General features: G+C 40.8%; 1 protein-coding gene across 1 annotated transcript; it reads left to right on the top strand.

Annotated features, from left to right (window-relative positions):
- The first annotated feature begins 3,938 nt into the window (after nt 1–3,938).
- On the top strand, nt 3,939–17,412 carry C11H5orf15 (chromosome 11 C5orf15 homolog). The gene is made up of 3 exons (XM_035697062.2): nt 3,939–4,141; nt 14,063–14,589; nt 15,919–17,412. The coding sequence occupies exons 1-3, from the start codon at nt 4,003–4,005 to the stop codon at nt 16,048–16,050; spliced, it is 798 nt and encodes a 265-aa protein (XP_035552955.2). The 5' UTR covers nt 3,939–4,002; the 3' UTR covers nt 16,051–17,412.
- The last annotated feature ends 550 nt before the right edge of the window (nt 17,413–17,962 follow it).

The raw sequence follows: 17,962 nt of genomic DNA, 5'->3' as shown, positions 1-17,962 counted from the left end.
CTCTAGGAGGAGCGCCAGCTACACCATATGCCTTTAAAAATTTTTTACTATTTGTTCATTTATTTAATAAAGATTTTACTGAGGCGAGAGATACTGTGCACATGTGCGTGTACATATGAGGGGAGGGGCAGAGAGAGAGGGAGAGAGAATCTCAAGTGGACTCTGCTTAGTGCAGAGACCAATGTAGGACTCGATCCCATGACCCTAAGATCATGATTTGAGCTGCAATTAAGAGTCGGACATTTAACTGACTGAGCCAGCCAGGCACCCCTATTTTTTATTTATTGAGGTATAATTGACATAGAATATATTGGTTTCAGGTGGACAACATAATGATTCAATATTTGTATTATAAAATGATCACTACAATAAATCTAGTTAGCATCTGTCACCATACAGTTACATTTTTTTTCTTTGTGATAAGAACTAAGATCTGCTCTCGGGGCATTTGGGTGGCTCAGTCGGTTAAGCATCTGCTTTCGACTCAGGTCATGATCCCAGGGTTCTGGGATCAAGCCCTGCATTGGGCTCCCTGCTCAGCAGTGAGTCTGCTTCTCCCTCTCCACCACTTGTGTTCTCTTGTGCATGTTCTCTCAATAAATAAACTTTAAAGATAGAAGATCTTCTCTCTTAGCAACTTTCAAATAGACAATACAGCATTATTAACTATGGTCACCATGCTGTACATGACATCCCCAGGACTTAACTCATAACTTCTCCAAACCTTTTAAGGGTTCACCTGTTGAGGTGAGATCTTCTTAGGAAAATCTCCCCTTAACGACTGTGCCCTTTATTTTTTTTTTATTTTTTTAAAGATTTTATTTATTTATTCATAGAGACATACAGAGAGAGAGAGAGAGAGAGGTAGAGACACAGGCAGAGGGAGAAGCAGGCTCCATGCAGAGAGCCTGATGTGGGACTCGATCCAGGGTCTCCAGGATCACACCCTGGGCTGCAGGCGGCGCTAAACCACTGTGCCACTGGGGCTGCCCTTACTGTGCCCTTTAGTAACCTATCACAATAATGATAATCCCATCATGTTCACAGGTCCCTCTCATACCCAAGGGCAGTGGATCATACAAAGGCATGGATCATTGAGGTTTGTTCTAGAATTCTGCAGTTTAGATTTTAAAAAATGACAGTGTGGGCAGCCCAGGTGGCTCAGAGGTTTAAGGCCGCCTTCAACCCAGGGCATGATCCTGGAGACCTGGGATCGAGTCCCATATCAGGCTCCCTACATGGAGCCTGCTTCTCCCTCTGCCTGTGTCTTTGCCTCTCTCTCTCTCTCTGTATCTCTCATGAATAAACAAAGTCTTAAAAAGAGATGCTTTAAAAAAAGTAACAATGTGTAAATTTCAAACATTTACAAAGTAAGAGTAAACTACGTATACATTATCCAGCTTCAGTAAATGTGAACATTTTTTTCTATTCCATAATACATTTTTAGGCAGAGTGCCTTTTTATGGATGTTTGGAAGTGACAGTGCCAAACAAATTATCAGATTTACTTGAGCATTTTGTGTCACCCAAAACTTGCTGGCCTCTATTTGTCATACTGTCTTCATCAGGTTCATGAGGATCTGTATCTTTTAAAGCGAGCTTCTGAATTTGTCCAGAGATTTTGGCAAATAACAGTTGGGTACATCCAGTCCGAGGCTAGGTACAGTACTGGTATTTTGAAATGTACAAAGGGCCCTCTGAATATTGAAGGGTGTATTTCCCTCCCCTTAGATATTAAGTATCTGCCTGTTGTATGCAGCATGTCAGAATATTGTGAAAAATGCCTTGAGTTAATGATATTTCATAGGTAAGAGAACCCAAACATGCTGATCTGGGGACACAGGAAGAAAGTGGACAAAGAAGAGAAGATTGAAAGTGTGTTTATTACAGAAAAAGTCTTACATCTGAATCTCCCAACAAACAGAAGCTAGAATTGAGAGGCTTATTCATTAAACTGAGTTGTGATTTCTGTGCTCAGAGAAGGGAAAGCTCCAAGGGAATTGGGAAGCCTTAGTATCCTGGCTACCATGGAGGGTTTGCAATAAGGGCACCATTCAGTCTGTCTAGGCTTGTGGTGGGCTTCGGGAAAGGAACATGAATGACCTCTTAGTTTTCTTAACAACACAGAGTTTGTGTGTTTCTGAGCTGTCACTGGGGCCAGATAAATGTTAAGGGAAACCAGATTCAGGAAAACGGGCCCTTCTCTCGAGGGGCAGCTCAGCTGTGTCTCTGGAGGATTCTTCTGTGGGAATCGCAGACATCGGAATGGTGAAGCTATGTGTACAGCAAATGTCTTCATGCCACAATGATTTTCCAGCAAATCAATCAAGTGGAACTTCTAGGATTTCAAGTCTACAGACATTTATTTAAGAAACACTTGCAGAATACCCCACAGCATGTGTCAAGGCAGTAAGGGAACTCTCTAAATCTGCATTTTTATATACTGGAGGTTTTATGTTAACAAAATTAAAAAAGTAACAAGTGTATTGTAGGAAATGTGGAGGCTGTTTGCAACCTACTTCCTAGCCTGCTTTTTCTCCAGTACACCTTTATCATTGTATAGTGTCTGTTTTACACTATCTTCTTCCTCACAAACTCCACAAAGGTATGTAATTCATTTAGTTAACTGTTGTGTCCTGAAATATGAAAAGGTGCTAAGTATTTGCTGAAGTAACAAATGATGAGGAGAAAGTTAGAAACATTTACCTATAATTTCACCACCCAAATATGATGACTGTGAGCAGTTGTGTTTCATTTGCATTTGGGAGAGGGAGCACAGCTACTTCTCTTTTGGGATCAGTCTGTTAAACAGTCAGATCTTCCTTTTAACAATTTTGTTTTTTTTAAAGATTTTATTAATTTATTTGAGAGAAAGAGCAGGAGGAGGGGCAGAGGGAGAGAGAATCCCAAGTGGAGTACCTTGAGCACAGAGCCACAGGTGGAGGCAGTGCTGGATCTCATGACCCTGAGATCATGATCTGAGCCAAAATCAAGAGTTAGCCACTTAAATCAAGTCAATCAGAGGGAGACAGTTATCTGATTTCACTCATATGTGGAATTTAAGAAAACATTATCATAGGGGAATGGACCGGAAAAATAAGATGAAATCAGAGAGGGAAACAACTCATAAGAGACTTAATCATAGGAAACAAACAGGGTTGCTGGAGGAGGGGTGGGGAGATGGGGTAACCGGGTGACAGGCATTAAGGAGGCCAGGTGGTGTAAAGAGCACTGGGTGTTCTATGCAACTGATGAATCATTAACCTCTACCTCTGAAACTAATAAAACACCATGTTAATTAATAAATTTAAATAAAAGAGGAATTGGCCACAACCCACTGAGCAATCCAGGTGCCTCTTTTTTTTTTTTTTTTTTTTTTTTTAATGACTTTATTTATTTGAGAGCCCCAGAGAGCGAGCACAAGGACGGGGAGCATCACAGGGGGAGGGAGAAGCAGGCTTCCCTCTGAGCGGGGCGCCCGACTGCAGGGCTTGATCCCAGGACCCCGGGATAATGATCTGAGCCGAAGGCAGATGCTTGACCCATTGAGCTACCCAGGCGCCCCGCTTCTTCCTTTTAATAATGTTTTCGGGGCACGCGGCTGGCTCAGTCCGTAAAGGAGGCCACACTTGACCTTAGGGTCGTAAGTTCGAGCCCCACTTTGGGTGCAGCGATTACTGAAACACAGTCTTTATAAAAACGCCAACGTTTAAAACACTTTCACGACCTGGACGGCGCCCGTCACGCGGCAGGCAGGGAGGGGCTGCCCCGACCCTCCCGGCAGCGAACACTTTACAACCCGAACCGCCAACGGGCTTGGGCGGGGCCTGCCCTTCGCTACAGCTGGGTGCCCTTCCTCCGCGTCCGGGTTTCCCGAGCTCCCTGCCAGGCTGCGACGTCATCACGTTGAGACGCAGATTGCCTCTGGCGGCGGCGCCTCACGCAGTGTCTGACGTCATGCCGTAGAGCTTAGCAACAGCGCAGGCTCCCGGCGGAGTCCGTTATGGCCGCTGCTGCCTTGAGGAGGATGAGGGGAGCCGTGCGAGCGAAACTGCGGCCCTCGCCGGGCCTCCAGGCGTCCGGGGTGCTGGCGCGGCCGCTGGTCCTGGCGCTCCTGCTCGCGTCCGCCACCACGTCCAGGGGTAAAGGGCGCGCGGCGGCAGCGCGGGCGCGGGCGCGGGCGGGGAGACGGGCCCGGCCAGGGCGCGGGCGCTTCCGAGTGTCCGGCGCAGATGGCGGCGTCCGGAGACGGCAGCGTCTCTCGGGGCGAGGTGGGCGGTGGCGAGCAGGCTGTCGGGAGGAGTCTCCGGCGGGCCCGGAGCGCGGCGGGGGGATGCGGCCATCCAGGGAGCCGGAAGCGGCGAGCGCGGGTGGGCGTGGAGGGGGGGCGGTGGCGTGGGCCCGGGACTCGAGCGCGTTGCCGCGGGAGTGGCGGTGGGGGTCTGCGAGGTTGCTCGCAGGGGCGAGTCGCGAGGGGGCCGAGGGAGCAAGTGCTGCCGGGACGGCGCAGTCAGGTGTGGTGTCGGGGCGGGGGGGGGGGGGGCAGCGTAGGGGGAGAGGCGCCGGGGAGGGGAGTGTGGGCGCTCTCCGGCGCGGGGCAGCGGTGAGGACCTGGGGGGCGGGCGCCGACCCCGCCCGGCTGCTGCCGCATTTCGGCGAGCAGGAGCCCGACGGGGGACAGGACACTGCAGACGCGGTTCTCCGTGCCCTGCCTTAGCCGGACGAGGCTGCTTCGTTTTAATAGGGTCGTTAGGATTTGATTAGTTAATTAAAATTCTCTTAGACTTTTTTGTTGTTATTTATTGAAGCGTGGTTGGCATGTGACACGTGAGATTCGGAGGTACAACCTCATGATTTGACATTTGTAGACACTAGGAACGTACCGGCACGATAGTTGTAGTTACCACTCATCACCATACGGAATTAAAAATGATCTTTTCTCGTAATGAGAGTAAATGTTAAGATTTTCTATCTAAGCAACTTTCAAATATGCATTACTATATTCTCGACGATGGCCACCCCAGCTCTATATGTTGCATCCTTGCGAGTTACTTATTTTGTAACAGGAAGTTTGTACCTTTTGATACTCCTCTCCCAGCTCACCAGCCTCCAACACGCTCTTTGGCAGCCATCAGTCTAGTCTCTTCTCTGGGAGTTTGGCTTGTTTGCTTGTTTGTTTCGTTTTGATTTTTTTTTTTTTTAAGATTTTATTTATTTGAGAGAGAGAATGAGCACGAGGAGGGGCAGAGGGAGAAGCAGACTCCCCACTGAGCAGGGAGCACCAGTGTGGGGCTCTATCCTGGGACCCCAGGATCATGACCTGAGCAGAAGGCAGATACTTAACTGACTGAGCCACCCGGGGAACCCATTGTTTTGATTTTTTTATTCCACATGTAAGTGAGGTCATACGGTGTTTGTCTTTCTCTGTCTGACTTATTTTGCTTAGCATAATGCTTCAAGGTCATGTCATGTGATGTCACAAATGCCATATTTCTTTTTTTTTAAAGATTTTATTTACTTTTTATTTTTTAAAAAAGATTTTATTTATTCATGAGAGACGCAGAGAGAGGGAGAAGCAGGCTCCACACAGGGAGCCCCATGTGGGACTCGATCCCAGGCCTCCAGGAGCATGCCCCCGGCCGAAGGCAGGCGCCAAACCTCTGAGCCACCCGGGTATCCCCCAGATTTTATTTATTTCTTCATGAGAGACACACAGAGGCAGAGACACAGGCAGAGGGAGAAGCAGGCTCCATGCAGGGAGCCCCATGTGCAGGACTCGGTCCTGGGCTCCGGGATCAGTCCTGAGCCAACCAGGTGTCCTACAAATGCCATATTTCATTTTTGTGTGTGTGTGGCTGAGTAGTATTCCATTGTGTATACATACCACATCTTGATCTGTTCATCCATCCATGGGTATTTAGATTGTTTCCATATCTTGGCTCTTGTAAATAATGCTGCATGATTAAGTATTTCTTTTCTTAGAAATGTTACATTGTGAATGAAGATATTGAAGGCTTTATCAGGAAATAAATATGTAACCTACGGCCTGAGACTTAGGGAGAACAAATCCATTAATAAGAATTTGTAATGATTAAGCAGTATTTTGTTCAGTAGTCCGTTTTTCCTTTAGATCAAGACACAGTCCTGTTTTTCTTCTTATATGTTTTTTGAATTTTCAAATGAAAACCTGTGAATAGGATAGTGTTTTCTTGTTTGCCAACAGGGGCCGGGCTGTCTAGCCATAATTTGTCTACTACAGTGCTGTGGTTACTTCCTTAGGTTTCCTCAGCAGCACTGAGGTTAGGGCAGCCCCCATCCCAGAAGCATTTTAAGTCTGTGGGGGAAGGACTGAGGTTTGTTTTCCCAAGGCCTTTCATCATGAGTAAACATAACGAGGGTTTGTCTGGTTGATGCAGATATTCCTATTCCTAAAGTCCTTACATATCATGATTGTTTTGGTTATTTAATCATTAAAGAAAAAACCTGACAGTTAAACATTTATTTTTCTTACTGGAATGCTTAAGACATACAGTTTGAGGGATATAGCTGGTAACTGTAGTTTCAGAAACAGCTTTTCCCTTGGTTGAAAATTTTGTGAGAAGGGGCAAGCGAGGGGGAAGTGTGGACTCTTAAGGTATCCTCTTGTCCCTTTATTTATTAGAGCCCCATAAATGATTGCTTGATCTATATTGGGACATTTTAGGTAACCTTTTTCTTTATTAAATCTTTCAGTTTAAAATTCTTATTCTCTACTGAAAATAATTTAAAATGTAAACTAACATACATGCTCTTGGAAGCAGCTACACTGCAGTACATACCTTATGGTAGAGTGATTTCAAAGTACTCTTAATAAAAAAGCTTACAGTCTAGATAGGGGGTGTGTGTGTTTTAAAAATCTTATTTATTCATGAGAGACACAGAGGCAGAGATGTAGGCAGAAGGGGAAGCAGACCCCCCCCCCCCCAGGAGCCTGATGCGGGACTCGATCCAAGGACCCCAGGATCACAACCTGAGCCAAAGGCAGGTGGCTCAACCACCGAGTCACCCAGGTGCCCCTAGATAGGATGTGTTGAGTTCCAAACTTCAAGTAAGCATAGAAAGTTACTACATTAGATTTATTTAAACTTGTTCCATATAAGGTTTCTTAAAATTTAAATACTTGGGTGTATTCTTGGCAATCTGTAAGGAATTTAAAGTTTTATATTTTATTTTGACAAAATCTAAAAAAAATTAATATAAGCATTATTTTAGATCACTGGATGATCACCTTATGATTAAGTTTTGCCATGCCATTTCAAAAGTACCTACTTTCTATTTTTGCCATCAAACTACTCCCAAATGACCACCTCAATTTAATGTGTAATGTGTTTAATTTTTTTTTTAAAGATTTTAATTATTTATTCATGAGAGACAGAGAGAGGCAGAGACACAGGCAGAGGGGAGAAGCAGCCTCCCTGCAAGAAGCCTGATGCGGGACTCCATCCTGGACCCCAGGATCATGCCCTGAGCCAAAGTCAGGCGCTCAACCACTGAGCCACCCAGGTGTCCCTATTTTGTTTTTGGAGTGGGAAGTAAAAATACATTTCTTTAAACTTTTTATTTTGAAATAATTGTAGATTCTCTTGCTGTTGTAGGATATAATACATATCCTATGTACCCTTTACTCAGTTTCCCCAGTGGTAACATCTTAAGAAACTATAATACAGTATCACAGTCGTGATACTGACTTGGGTACACTAAAAGAGCATTGCCATCACCCTCTTGTGTTGCTCTTGTATAGTTACTCCCACTTCCTTCCTATCCCCCATTCCCTCTTGAAATCATGGCAACCACTTATCTGTTATTTCTTTAATTTTATCATTTGAAGGATGTGATATAAACGGAATCATATGGTATGTAATTTTTTGGAATTGGCTTTTTTTAACCTAGCATAATTCTGTGGAGGTTAATATAGTTGTTTCATTTGTTCTTTTTTATTGCTGAGTGATTCCATTATTGTATAGATATATTGCACTTTGTTTAACCATTCACCTTTTGAAGGACATCGGGGTTGTTTCCGGGTTTTGGCTATTCTGTGAATGTTCATGTACAGATTTTTTGTGTGATTGTAAGTTTTCATTTCTTTGGGATAAATGGCCAGGGGTGCAATTGCTGGATCATAGGGTAGTTACATATTTAGTTTTTTAAGGAATTGCCAAAGTGTTTTCTGGCATTGCTGTCCTTTTTTTAAAAAAAGATTTTATTTATTTATTCATTCATGAGAGACACACAGAGGGAGAGGCAGAGACACAGGCAGAGAGAGAAGCAGGCTCCATGCAGGAGCCCGATGTGGGACTCGATCCTGGGTCTCCAGGATCATGCCCTGGGCCGAAGGCTGCCCCTGGCATTGTCGTCCTATTTTATGTTACCACCAGCAACACTTAAGTGATCTAGCTTCTCTGCATCTTTGCCAATATTTGGTTTTGTCATTACTTTTTATTTTAGTCATTTTGATAGATGTGTAGTGATATCTTTATTGTGGCTTTAATTTGCATTTCCCTGATGCATAATATCTTTTCCTGTGCTTATTTGCCATATATATATGTCTTCAGTGAAATGTACCTTTGTGTCTGTTGCCTGTGTTCTAGTTGGATTGTTAGCTTTTTCATTTTTTGAGTTTTCAGATTTCTTTATGTATTCTGGATACTAGTCCATTTTTGGGTTGGGGCTTACAAATATTTCTTCCTTTGTATAGCTTATCTTTTCATCCTCACAGGAAAGTCTTTCGTGGAGCAAATTTTTTTCATTTTGATAGAATCAAATTTATAGGGTTTTTTTCCTTTTATGTACTGTGTTTTTTGGTGTCAAGTCTACAAATTTGTGTTTAGTCCTAGATTGCAGATTTTTTTTCCTTTGTCTTTTTCTAAAAGTTTGTATAGTTGTACATTTTACCTTTATTTTTATTTTTTGAAGATTTATTTATTTGAGGGAGGGAGTGCTAGCGAGTGAGCCTGTGCCTGTGCTTACAAAAGCAGGGAGTAGGGGGAGGGGCAGAGGGGGAGGAAGAGGGAGAGGGAGAGAATCCCAAGCGGAATTCATGCTGGGTGAGGAGCACGGGGAGGGCTTGATCTAACTACCCTGAGATCATGACCTGAGTTGAAACCAAGAGTTGGGTGCTTAACCAACTGAGCCACCCAGGCATCCCTACATTTTACATTTAAATTGGTAATCCGGGATCCCTGGGTGGCGCAGCGGTTTAGCGCCTGCCTTTGGCCCAGGGCGCGATCCTGGAGACCCGGGATCGAATCCCACGTCGGGCTCCTGGTGCATGGAGCTTGCTTCTCCCTCTGCCTATGTCTCTGCCTCTCTCTCTCTCTCTCTCTCTCTCTCTCTCTGTGTGACTATCATAAAAATAAAAAAATTAAAAAAAATTGGTAATCCATTTTATTTTTATTGTATTTATTTATTATTTTTATCTTTAAAGGAATCTCTACACCCAACATAGGTCTTGAACCTACCATCCCAAGATCAAGAGTCCCATGCTCCTCTGACTGAGCCCTGTGAACCATTTTTAGTTAATTTTTGTATAAGGTGTGAGGCTTAGGTCAAGTTTCATTTGGCTTGTTAATATGGTGGATTGCGTTGATTGATTTTTGAATACTATCAGTTTTGCATCCCTGGAATAACCCTTGTTCATGGAATATCATTCTTTTTATATGTGACTTATTTCTATTTGCTAATATTTTGTTAAGAATTTTTGCAGCTATTCACGAAAAATATTAGTCTGCAGTTTTCTTTTTCTGTAGTGTTTTGGTTTTGGTATCAGGGTAATAATACTACCTTCATAAAATGAATTGAACAGTGTTCCCTTCTGTTCTCTGGAAGAGGTTCTGTAGAATTGGTGATAGTTCTTTAAACATTTAATTCTCCAGTGAAACCATTTGGGCCTGGAGATTAATTTTTTGGGAGTTTTAAAATTCAAGATTTAATTGCATTAATAGTTATAGCGCTATTGGTATGATGTATTTCATACTGGGTGAGTTATAGTTTGTGTTTTTAAGACTGATCTTAAACTTTTCTCTTTTTAGTTGGCTTTTTATGACATTGCTCTGGCAGGGGAGGAGGGGTTGCTCTACAGTACTGTCAGATAGATGTAGAAATCTAGGGTCTCCATTTGATCTCTGTTGACACCCAAAGGGTGATAGTCTTCTTGTTACTTTCTGGACAAGGGTGGGGGTTCTGTCTCCCCTCATGGTCTGTACTTATATGGTAGTGAGGGTGGCTTTCTTACTACTGGGTGATGATTAAAGTCTTAACTCTCCACTAGGCCTCTTCTGACACCATTACACTGTGGAGAGGAAGAGGCAGTTTGTCACAGCCTGCTGAGGGTGGAAGTCTAGGCTCTCTACTTGGCCTTTGCTTGTGTAGATGCGAGGAGAGCCACAGTGGTGGTTTTTTGTTTTTGTTTTTGTAGATGTTTGCCTGGAGTAGAGCAGTCATTATCTAAAAGTTTTCTTTCTTCCTAGGCTGCCTCTCTCCTGATTTTTTGGTTAGAGAGAGCAGGCTTTTTTTTTTTTTTTTTTTTTTTTTTTTGTGGTCCGGGGATGGTTTGTGTACATACTCCCTGATGTTTCCAGGTTGCTGGTTTCTTTAGCTAGAAGTCCAGAATATGTGAGGTAAAAGAAAAATCCAGGGAAGTTCCCACTAGGTTGTTTCTCAGGTCCTGAGGTTTCTAACCACTCTGCCTTATTTTCTCTACCTTTCAGAGTCTTAAGCTATTTTTTATATAATATACAGGGTTGTTTTCCGTGGAGGAATAGGGAAAATTTGTCTACTCCATATTCCTGGAAGCCTAAGTAAGAATTCATTTTGAATGTCAGACATCCAAGAGGAGATGTCAAGTTGCAGTTGGATTTATGAGTCTAGAGTTCTGGTAGTTCATGGAAGTTCCCTTCTTATGGCTTCCTTTTTTCCCAGAGAAGTTAGGAAGTGATGTCATCCATTGAGAATGAGGACAACAGAGAAGGTGTGGAAAGTTTGAGAATAGAGGAGCGTATGAATAGTCTCCTAAGGGAGTAGGAAGGTAAATGGACTAGAAAAATAGAGTATAATTGCCCACAACATTGCATGTGTGCCTGAATTTTTGGCATTTAATTTAAAATGAAATAAAAACAGTGATATGGTCATGTATTTATTTCTAGATCTGTTCAGCTGCTTGGTGCAGATGGGGGAGTAGTCAGAAAATTTGATTTTACTTGGGATGTAGCCTTGCCAAGTGAATGGGACAAGGTGAGAAAGGGGTTAGGGGCCTGGAGGTGTACATAAGGGAGGGTTAATAGCTGACTATAAAACTGAATCTGGATAAAGAGAGAGGACAAGAGTATTGGGCAAGTATGGGATGGTGGCCCACGGGGGACTGAAAAGATGGTAGGATCAGATAATTGTAGGTCCTGAATCCTGAATGAATTAGGATAGATGGTCATGTCAGCAAGTAGGATGCGTGAAATTTAGATCGTGGAAGATTTGTGAGGATACTGACCATGATATGACAAGTTAAGGGGGAGGTCTGGCTCATCAGAAGAGAGGTCAAGGATTTTGAAATCAAAACAGTACTTGAGTAGATTGAACTAGAGTTCATTCTAGAGCCAGGAGCTAAAATAATTGAGAATAGGAACCGTTGACCTGGAGTTCATGGACAAAGATTATAGAGGGTGATAGGTGATGCTAGGAGAATCAAGGCTGGTGCATCTAGGGAGGGGAATGGGATAATGGTCTGAAAGGGCCCCTCGGCCCCCCACCCCCAGTAATTTTCCCCCTTCCAAATTCAGTGGTGCAAGGATGTGGGTAAAAAAACAACTTTTAATTAAAAGGGCTTCAGGGAAAGTGTATCTTTAGGGGAGAGCTAGTTTTCAGTTATAACAAGAAATTGAAGGATAAGAGATTTGCTTATATCTGACTGAATTCCAGAGTGCACAGTGGATAAGTTTCTGGACATAGAGAGAGGTGGCTGGTGTGGACAATTACAGTCATTCCCACTCCTATCAGCTTGTGTCCTTTAAAAATACACGATTATTCTATTTTAGTATATATGCTGCCGAAGTGAGTAATGTACATGATTATTCTAAAAGTCAAGTATAGAAAAACAATTTTTAAAAAAGTCACGATTAGTTAGTTGCTTCTAGGTTTAAAAAGTTATAGTTTAAATCATACTTTCCCCAATTTTGGCAGGAAAGTTAAATCTACCAGACAAATAGTAATTTGTAAATGCAAATGTAAAAATTCTTTTAAGAAATTCCTGTTAATAGTTTTCTGAATAATGTAGGCATTTGTAGGCCCTGTTTCTTTTCTTCCAATGGAAAGTTTCAAGGAACCAACTGTTGAAAGTATTTAAGACAGTTTTACTAATATTTTTTTTTTTTACCACTTTGCTAGTTTATTTTTTTCTAAGAGATTCCATTCAGTCCAATTAAAACTAGCTATTTATTTTTCCTATACAAAATAGGTGTCAACAAACCACAGTATATTCATGTATTCAAGTATTACATGTTTGAACAAAGAGTAGCCTTTTAGGTTGCTAATTTATGTGCATGTACACATTTGTGAAAGTCCAGGAATGATTTGGTTTAACTTACCCCTATAAAATATTTTAATTTGATAGACTTTAAAATAGTATCTGTATATTTTTAGATCTCATATGACAATCACTTTTTTTTTTTTTTACAAGATTTATTTATTTTTAGAGAGTGTAGGGGAAGGGACAGAAGGAGAGAGAGAGAGAGAGAGAGTCTTAAGTGGACTCTGCTAAGTCCAAGCCCAACACAGGACTTAGATCTCATGACCCTGAGATCATGACTGGAGCTGAAACCAAGACTTAGACACTTAACTGTGCCACCCAGGTTCCCCAGACAGTTCCTTTTTTAACAAATATAATGGATGCTCTTGAAGTTTTTTTTTTTTTTTAACAGATACTATATTAGATTGTTAATTAGAAACACTTAAATTTCATCAGGGATTCTTCTGAACTTTTGGTGTATAGAGTTATTTCTGTAAATACTTTACTGTAGTAAACCATACTGAGTGGGTAGGAGCATAAGGAAATAAGAACTTGTATGTGTTTGGTGTCATTCCCATACCTGGATTGCCTTTCCCAAGCTTTAAAATAGTCTAGTTCAAAAAAAAAAAAAATCTACTTCACACTTAGTTTTCAATTTCCATTTCTTCCCCTTTAGGAGTTTTCACTTTCTTCTACCTAAGAATACTTAAAAAGAAAACTGGCAGAGGAGGCCTTCTGGTTCTGGCATCACTTAGAAATGCTGCCTGCAGCTTGCTTATAGCGTCTCTTAAATTTGTTGTATATTTTGAAAATATTTAGGTTTGCATTCTATGTCTAGTTTTTATTTTTTATTTTTATTTTTTGTATATTTTTTAATTGGAGTTCGATTTGCCAACATATAGCATAACACCCAGTGCTCATCCTGTCAAGTGCCCCCTCAGTGCCCGTCACCCAGTCACCCCAACCCCCTGCCCACCTCCCCTTCCACTACCCCTTGTCCATTTCCCAGAGTTAGGAGTCTCTCATGTTCTGTCACCCTCTCTGATATTTCCCACTCATTTTCTCTCCTTTTCCTTTTATTCCCTTTCTATATCTAGTTTGTGGCCTACTTGAGCTAGGATCAGCCACCAATCTCTGTTCTGGGGATGGTGTGCAGTCTGGACAGGTGTTACTCTGAAGTCCAGCCTCTATGTGAAATGAAAACAGAGGGGATGGATGAGAGCTTTGTGTGAATTTCACCATTGTTACCTAAAGTTATCCCTCTCTGTTCTTTCCTTTTTCTTTTGGTGACAGGCTATGTAATGTAGTAGGTCTTTCATTTCTTTCTGGCTAAAGAGTTATTACCTGATGAATAATTGACTAAGAAGAAATGTAACGGATTGCTGGCTATTGAGGCATATTAACAAATAACAAAAGAGAGAGGAATTTACCAAAGAGAAATGCTTAGTGAAAATTTTAGGTAAATATGCTTCTGGCTTGGTGGAGATAAAGTTGGAGATTTCAGTTTAATGTTCTTTATTCACTATTTTAGCTCTTCCACAAACCAATTTGTCGAGCCACATTGTACTCCAGCCAGATGTTTCTGCTCCAAGTACGAGTGCTGTAACACATGAAAACCAAACCAAACTTTCTGTCTTCCAAATCCGCACCACTCTCCAACCCACAGCTAGTACAGAGAAAAGTGGAGGAGCATCTGTGGCCCCTCATCCCTCACCTACTACTTCTCTGTCTCAAGAGGAAACAGGTAACAATGAAGATCCCAGCATAGAGGAAGAGGATCTTCTCACGCTCAATAGTTCTCCGTCCACTGCCAAAGACACTCTGGACAATGGAGACTATGGAGAACCAGACTATGACTGGACCACCAGCCCCAGAGACGATGAGTCCAGTGAGGCCCTGGAAGAAAACAGGAACTACATGGAAATTGAACAGTCAGTGAGGTCTTTTAAGAGCCCATCCTCAAATATTGAAGAGGAAGATAGCCATTTCTTTTTTCATCTTATTATTTTTGCTTTTTGTATTGCTGTTGTTTATATTACATATCACAACAAAAGGAAGGTATGTTTGGTCTTTTCAGCCCCTCTAATTATCCTTTCTTATCTGTTCCATTTCCTACTAATGTTTTTGATGATTCAGAATTTTGTTCTTTTTTAGTCAAGTGTAAATTGATGGTAAAATATCAAGATGTCTGATCAATTTGTAAATCTGTGGTGTATTTCAACAAATTACAGACAATGCTTTATCTTGTGTGCTTCTAAAAAAACGTTGAAAGGTTTTTTAATTAGCGAAACCAAAGCCTGGTGTTTTTTTTCTTTTTAATAAATTTATTTTTTATTGGTGTTCAATTTGTCAACATACAGAATAACACCCAGTGCTCATCCAGTCAAGTGCCCACCTCAGTGCCTGCCACCCAGTCACCCCCACCCCCCACCCACCTCCCCTTCCACCACCCCTAGTTCGTTTCCCAGAGTTAGGAGTCTTTCATGTTCTGTCTCCCTTTCTGATATTTCCTACCCATTTCTTCTCCCTTCCCCTCTATTCCCTTTCACTATTATTTACATTCCCCAAATGAATGAGACCATATAATGTTTGTCCTTCTCCGATTGACTTATTTCACTCAGCATAATACCCTCCAGTTCCATCCACGTCAAAGCAAATGGTGGGTATTTGTCATTTCTAATAGCTGAGTAATATTCCATTGTATACATAAACCACATCTTCTTTATCCATTCATCTTTCAATGGACACCGAGGCTCTTCCACAGTTTGGCTATTGTGAACATTGCTGCTATAAACATTGGGGTGCAGGTGTTCCGGCGTTTCATTGCATCTGTATCTTTGGGGAGCCTGATGGTTTTTAAAAAACAGGTTGTATGTCTTAAGTTAGCATTGCTACTTCAGTGGCAATATTTGTGGAAAAAGATTAATTGCTTATATATACTTTTAATTAATTAAGCTTTGAATTTAATGATCTTTTAATAACTTTTTTCCTGGTTGTAAAATACATATTTATTTTGAATATATAAATACATATTTATTTAGAATGCCAGTGATATTCTATCCCAGTTTTGAATGTTGGGCCATCTCTGTTATAACTACCTAAGGGACTCCTTGGTTCCCCTGTGATCTACTAACTCATTTCTGCAGATGGAACCCAGAATCAATCTTCAGCAAGCATTCTGCATTAAATTTTGAGAAGCACTGTTTTACTTTTTTTACAAAATGGAAAATAAAGCCCTTCTGTTGTTGTTATTTTGCTTTCTGAATTTGGGGGCCTAGGACAGAGATAATACACTTATTATAATTGTTATACTTTTAGCATATCCCCACTTTCTTTTTTGCATATCTAATTTATTTATTTATTTGTTTGTTTATTTATTTTTTCCAGATTTTCCTTCTGGTTCAAAGCAGGAAATGGCGTGATGGTCTTTGTTCCAAAACAGTGGAATATCATCGTCTAGACCAGAATGTTAATGAGGCAATGCCTTCTCTGAAGATTACCAATGATTATATTTTTTAAAGCACTGTGATTTGAGTTTGCTTATTATGTAATTTTATTTGCTTGACTTTTTTATATAATATTGTGCAGATGTTTGCCATAGGCAGTTGGTACTTAGAGAGATGGGTCTCTCTTTATTTTGCCTTGGTGCTTTGGAAATGAAATGTCACAAACAAGGAGTATATAATTTTTTATCTACACTTTTAGAGGTAAATTTAATCAGGTGTCCAGAATGTGGAGCTAAGCATTATCTGTTAGTTTTGTTTTAGATTTCTTTATTACTTCTTTTGGAAGTATTAGTAATACTGGTTTTAAAAGATCCCAACCTTGTAACTAAATCCTAACATATCTGGTACTGTTGGCTCAGATTCTCTTTCTGCCATCCAAGTACTATTTTTTAAGCATACATTCTGTGCTCCCAAACTATAATCTACAAGGATGTGTGTAATAGTGCTTGGCATATAAGTAACATTTTTTCTTCCAGGAAAATTGCTTTGGATATTTTTGGATAATTTAATTTAAACATAACTTAAGATAATGATATTGCTCAATCTGACCACAATTTTAGGCAAAACATTAATAAATGTCTCTAGAAATCCTGGCAGTAGAGAGACTCTGCAGTTTGCAGTGGACGTGGATAAAATGTTATAGAGATACTGTATTTTGGCTTAAATTACTGAATTAAATTTAGAGGTAGAAATTGTGGCAAAATATTAAATACAAATTCAGTTGCTTTTAGTTAGCAATTGATTGTAGCACGGGTTCCTCCAAGCTTTCAAGCAAGGAGCAGAGTTTAAAATTATATCAGATTTGTTCATTTTGTTTATTACTTTATAGTAAGTTTGAATAAACCTTAGGGGCCATTATCACTTAAGTAATACTTATCTAGGCTTTTCAAAATTATACCTCAATGAAGTTGTTTGTATACATAAAGGATATATGTGTACACTGACTTTTTCTCCCCATGTACTTGTTTTATTTTCTTCTGTTTTGTTTTTCACAGCAACTGGAAATTATTTAATGTATTTCATTTTAGCCTGTCTTTATATAATAAAGAGTTGATCAGTTTGTAAATATGTGATTTAAACCATGGTTGACTTACAAATGTCACTGCAATTTTTTAGAAAACATAATCCCTAATATATGTTAAACACCTACTCAGAAAGCCCAGGTGAGCCAGTGAGCATGTGCTTTGTGTAAAGATGGAAGAAGTAGGGCAATCCATCATTTCTTTCAGGTGGACAATTTACTGTCCTAATAAGGAAGGGAGCACAATGGAAATACACCTGAACTGTTTTATTGCAGTAATTTTTCATATCTGAAATTGTATTATTTAATATTTTGAATAAGATTTTAAAAATAAATGGCAAAGATATAAATCTATGATTTTATAAGTATGTTTCATTTTAATGATGGCATGAGTCTTTCATTTGGGTGGTGACAGAGAGGTCGTGCTTTGGGAACAAGATAAACTGACTAGCTTGCTTTTGTTCCTTTTGGCAGTAGTACTCTGCCTCTACGAATCCTCTTAGATTTCTAAATCCTACGTGAGGTCCAGTTTTCTGCTAGGTACTGAAGTTTAATGAAAACTCTTGCAAAGTAAGTTTGCGAAGAAAAGTAAAGGAGCTACATCAGTGTATGCTTTCTAGTATTCTGGCCTCCCTTTTGTGCCCCTGTTGAAGGTTCCCCTATCAGGAAGCTTGTACCATCTTAGTGGATCTAGGGTTCTTGGGCTTTTCCTGATGGCACAGTCTCTGCATTCCAAGCCCCAGTGCTGCAATCAAGTAGTCTTTGACTTTTGGAGCATCACATCATACATTGATTAAAAATGCTGCTGGGAATGCCTGGTGGGCTCAGTTGGTGGAGCATCCAACTTTTGATCTTGGGGTTGTGAGTTTGGGCCCCATGTTTGGTATGGAGATTACTTAAAAAA

This window comes from Canis lupus, chromosome 11 (assembly GCF_003254725.2).
Source record: "Canis lupus dingo isolate Sandy chromosome 11, ASM325472v2, whole genome shotgun sequence".
Classification (NCBI taxonomy): Eukaryota; Metazoa; Chordata; class Mammalia; order Carnivora; family Canidae; genus Canis; species Canis lupus.
The sequence above is the reverse complement of the archived record's forward strand: the minus strand, read 5'-3'. Positions and strand labels throughout refer to the sequence as shown.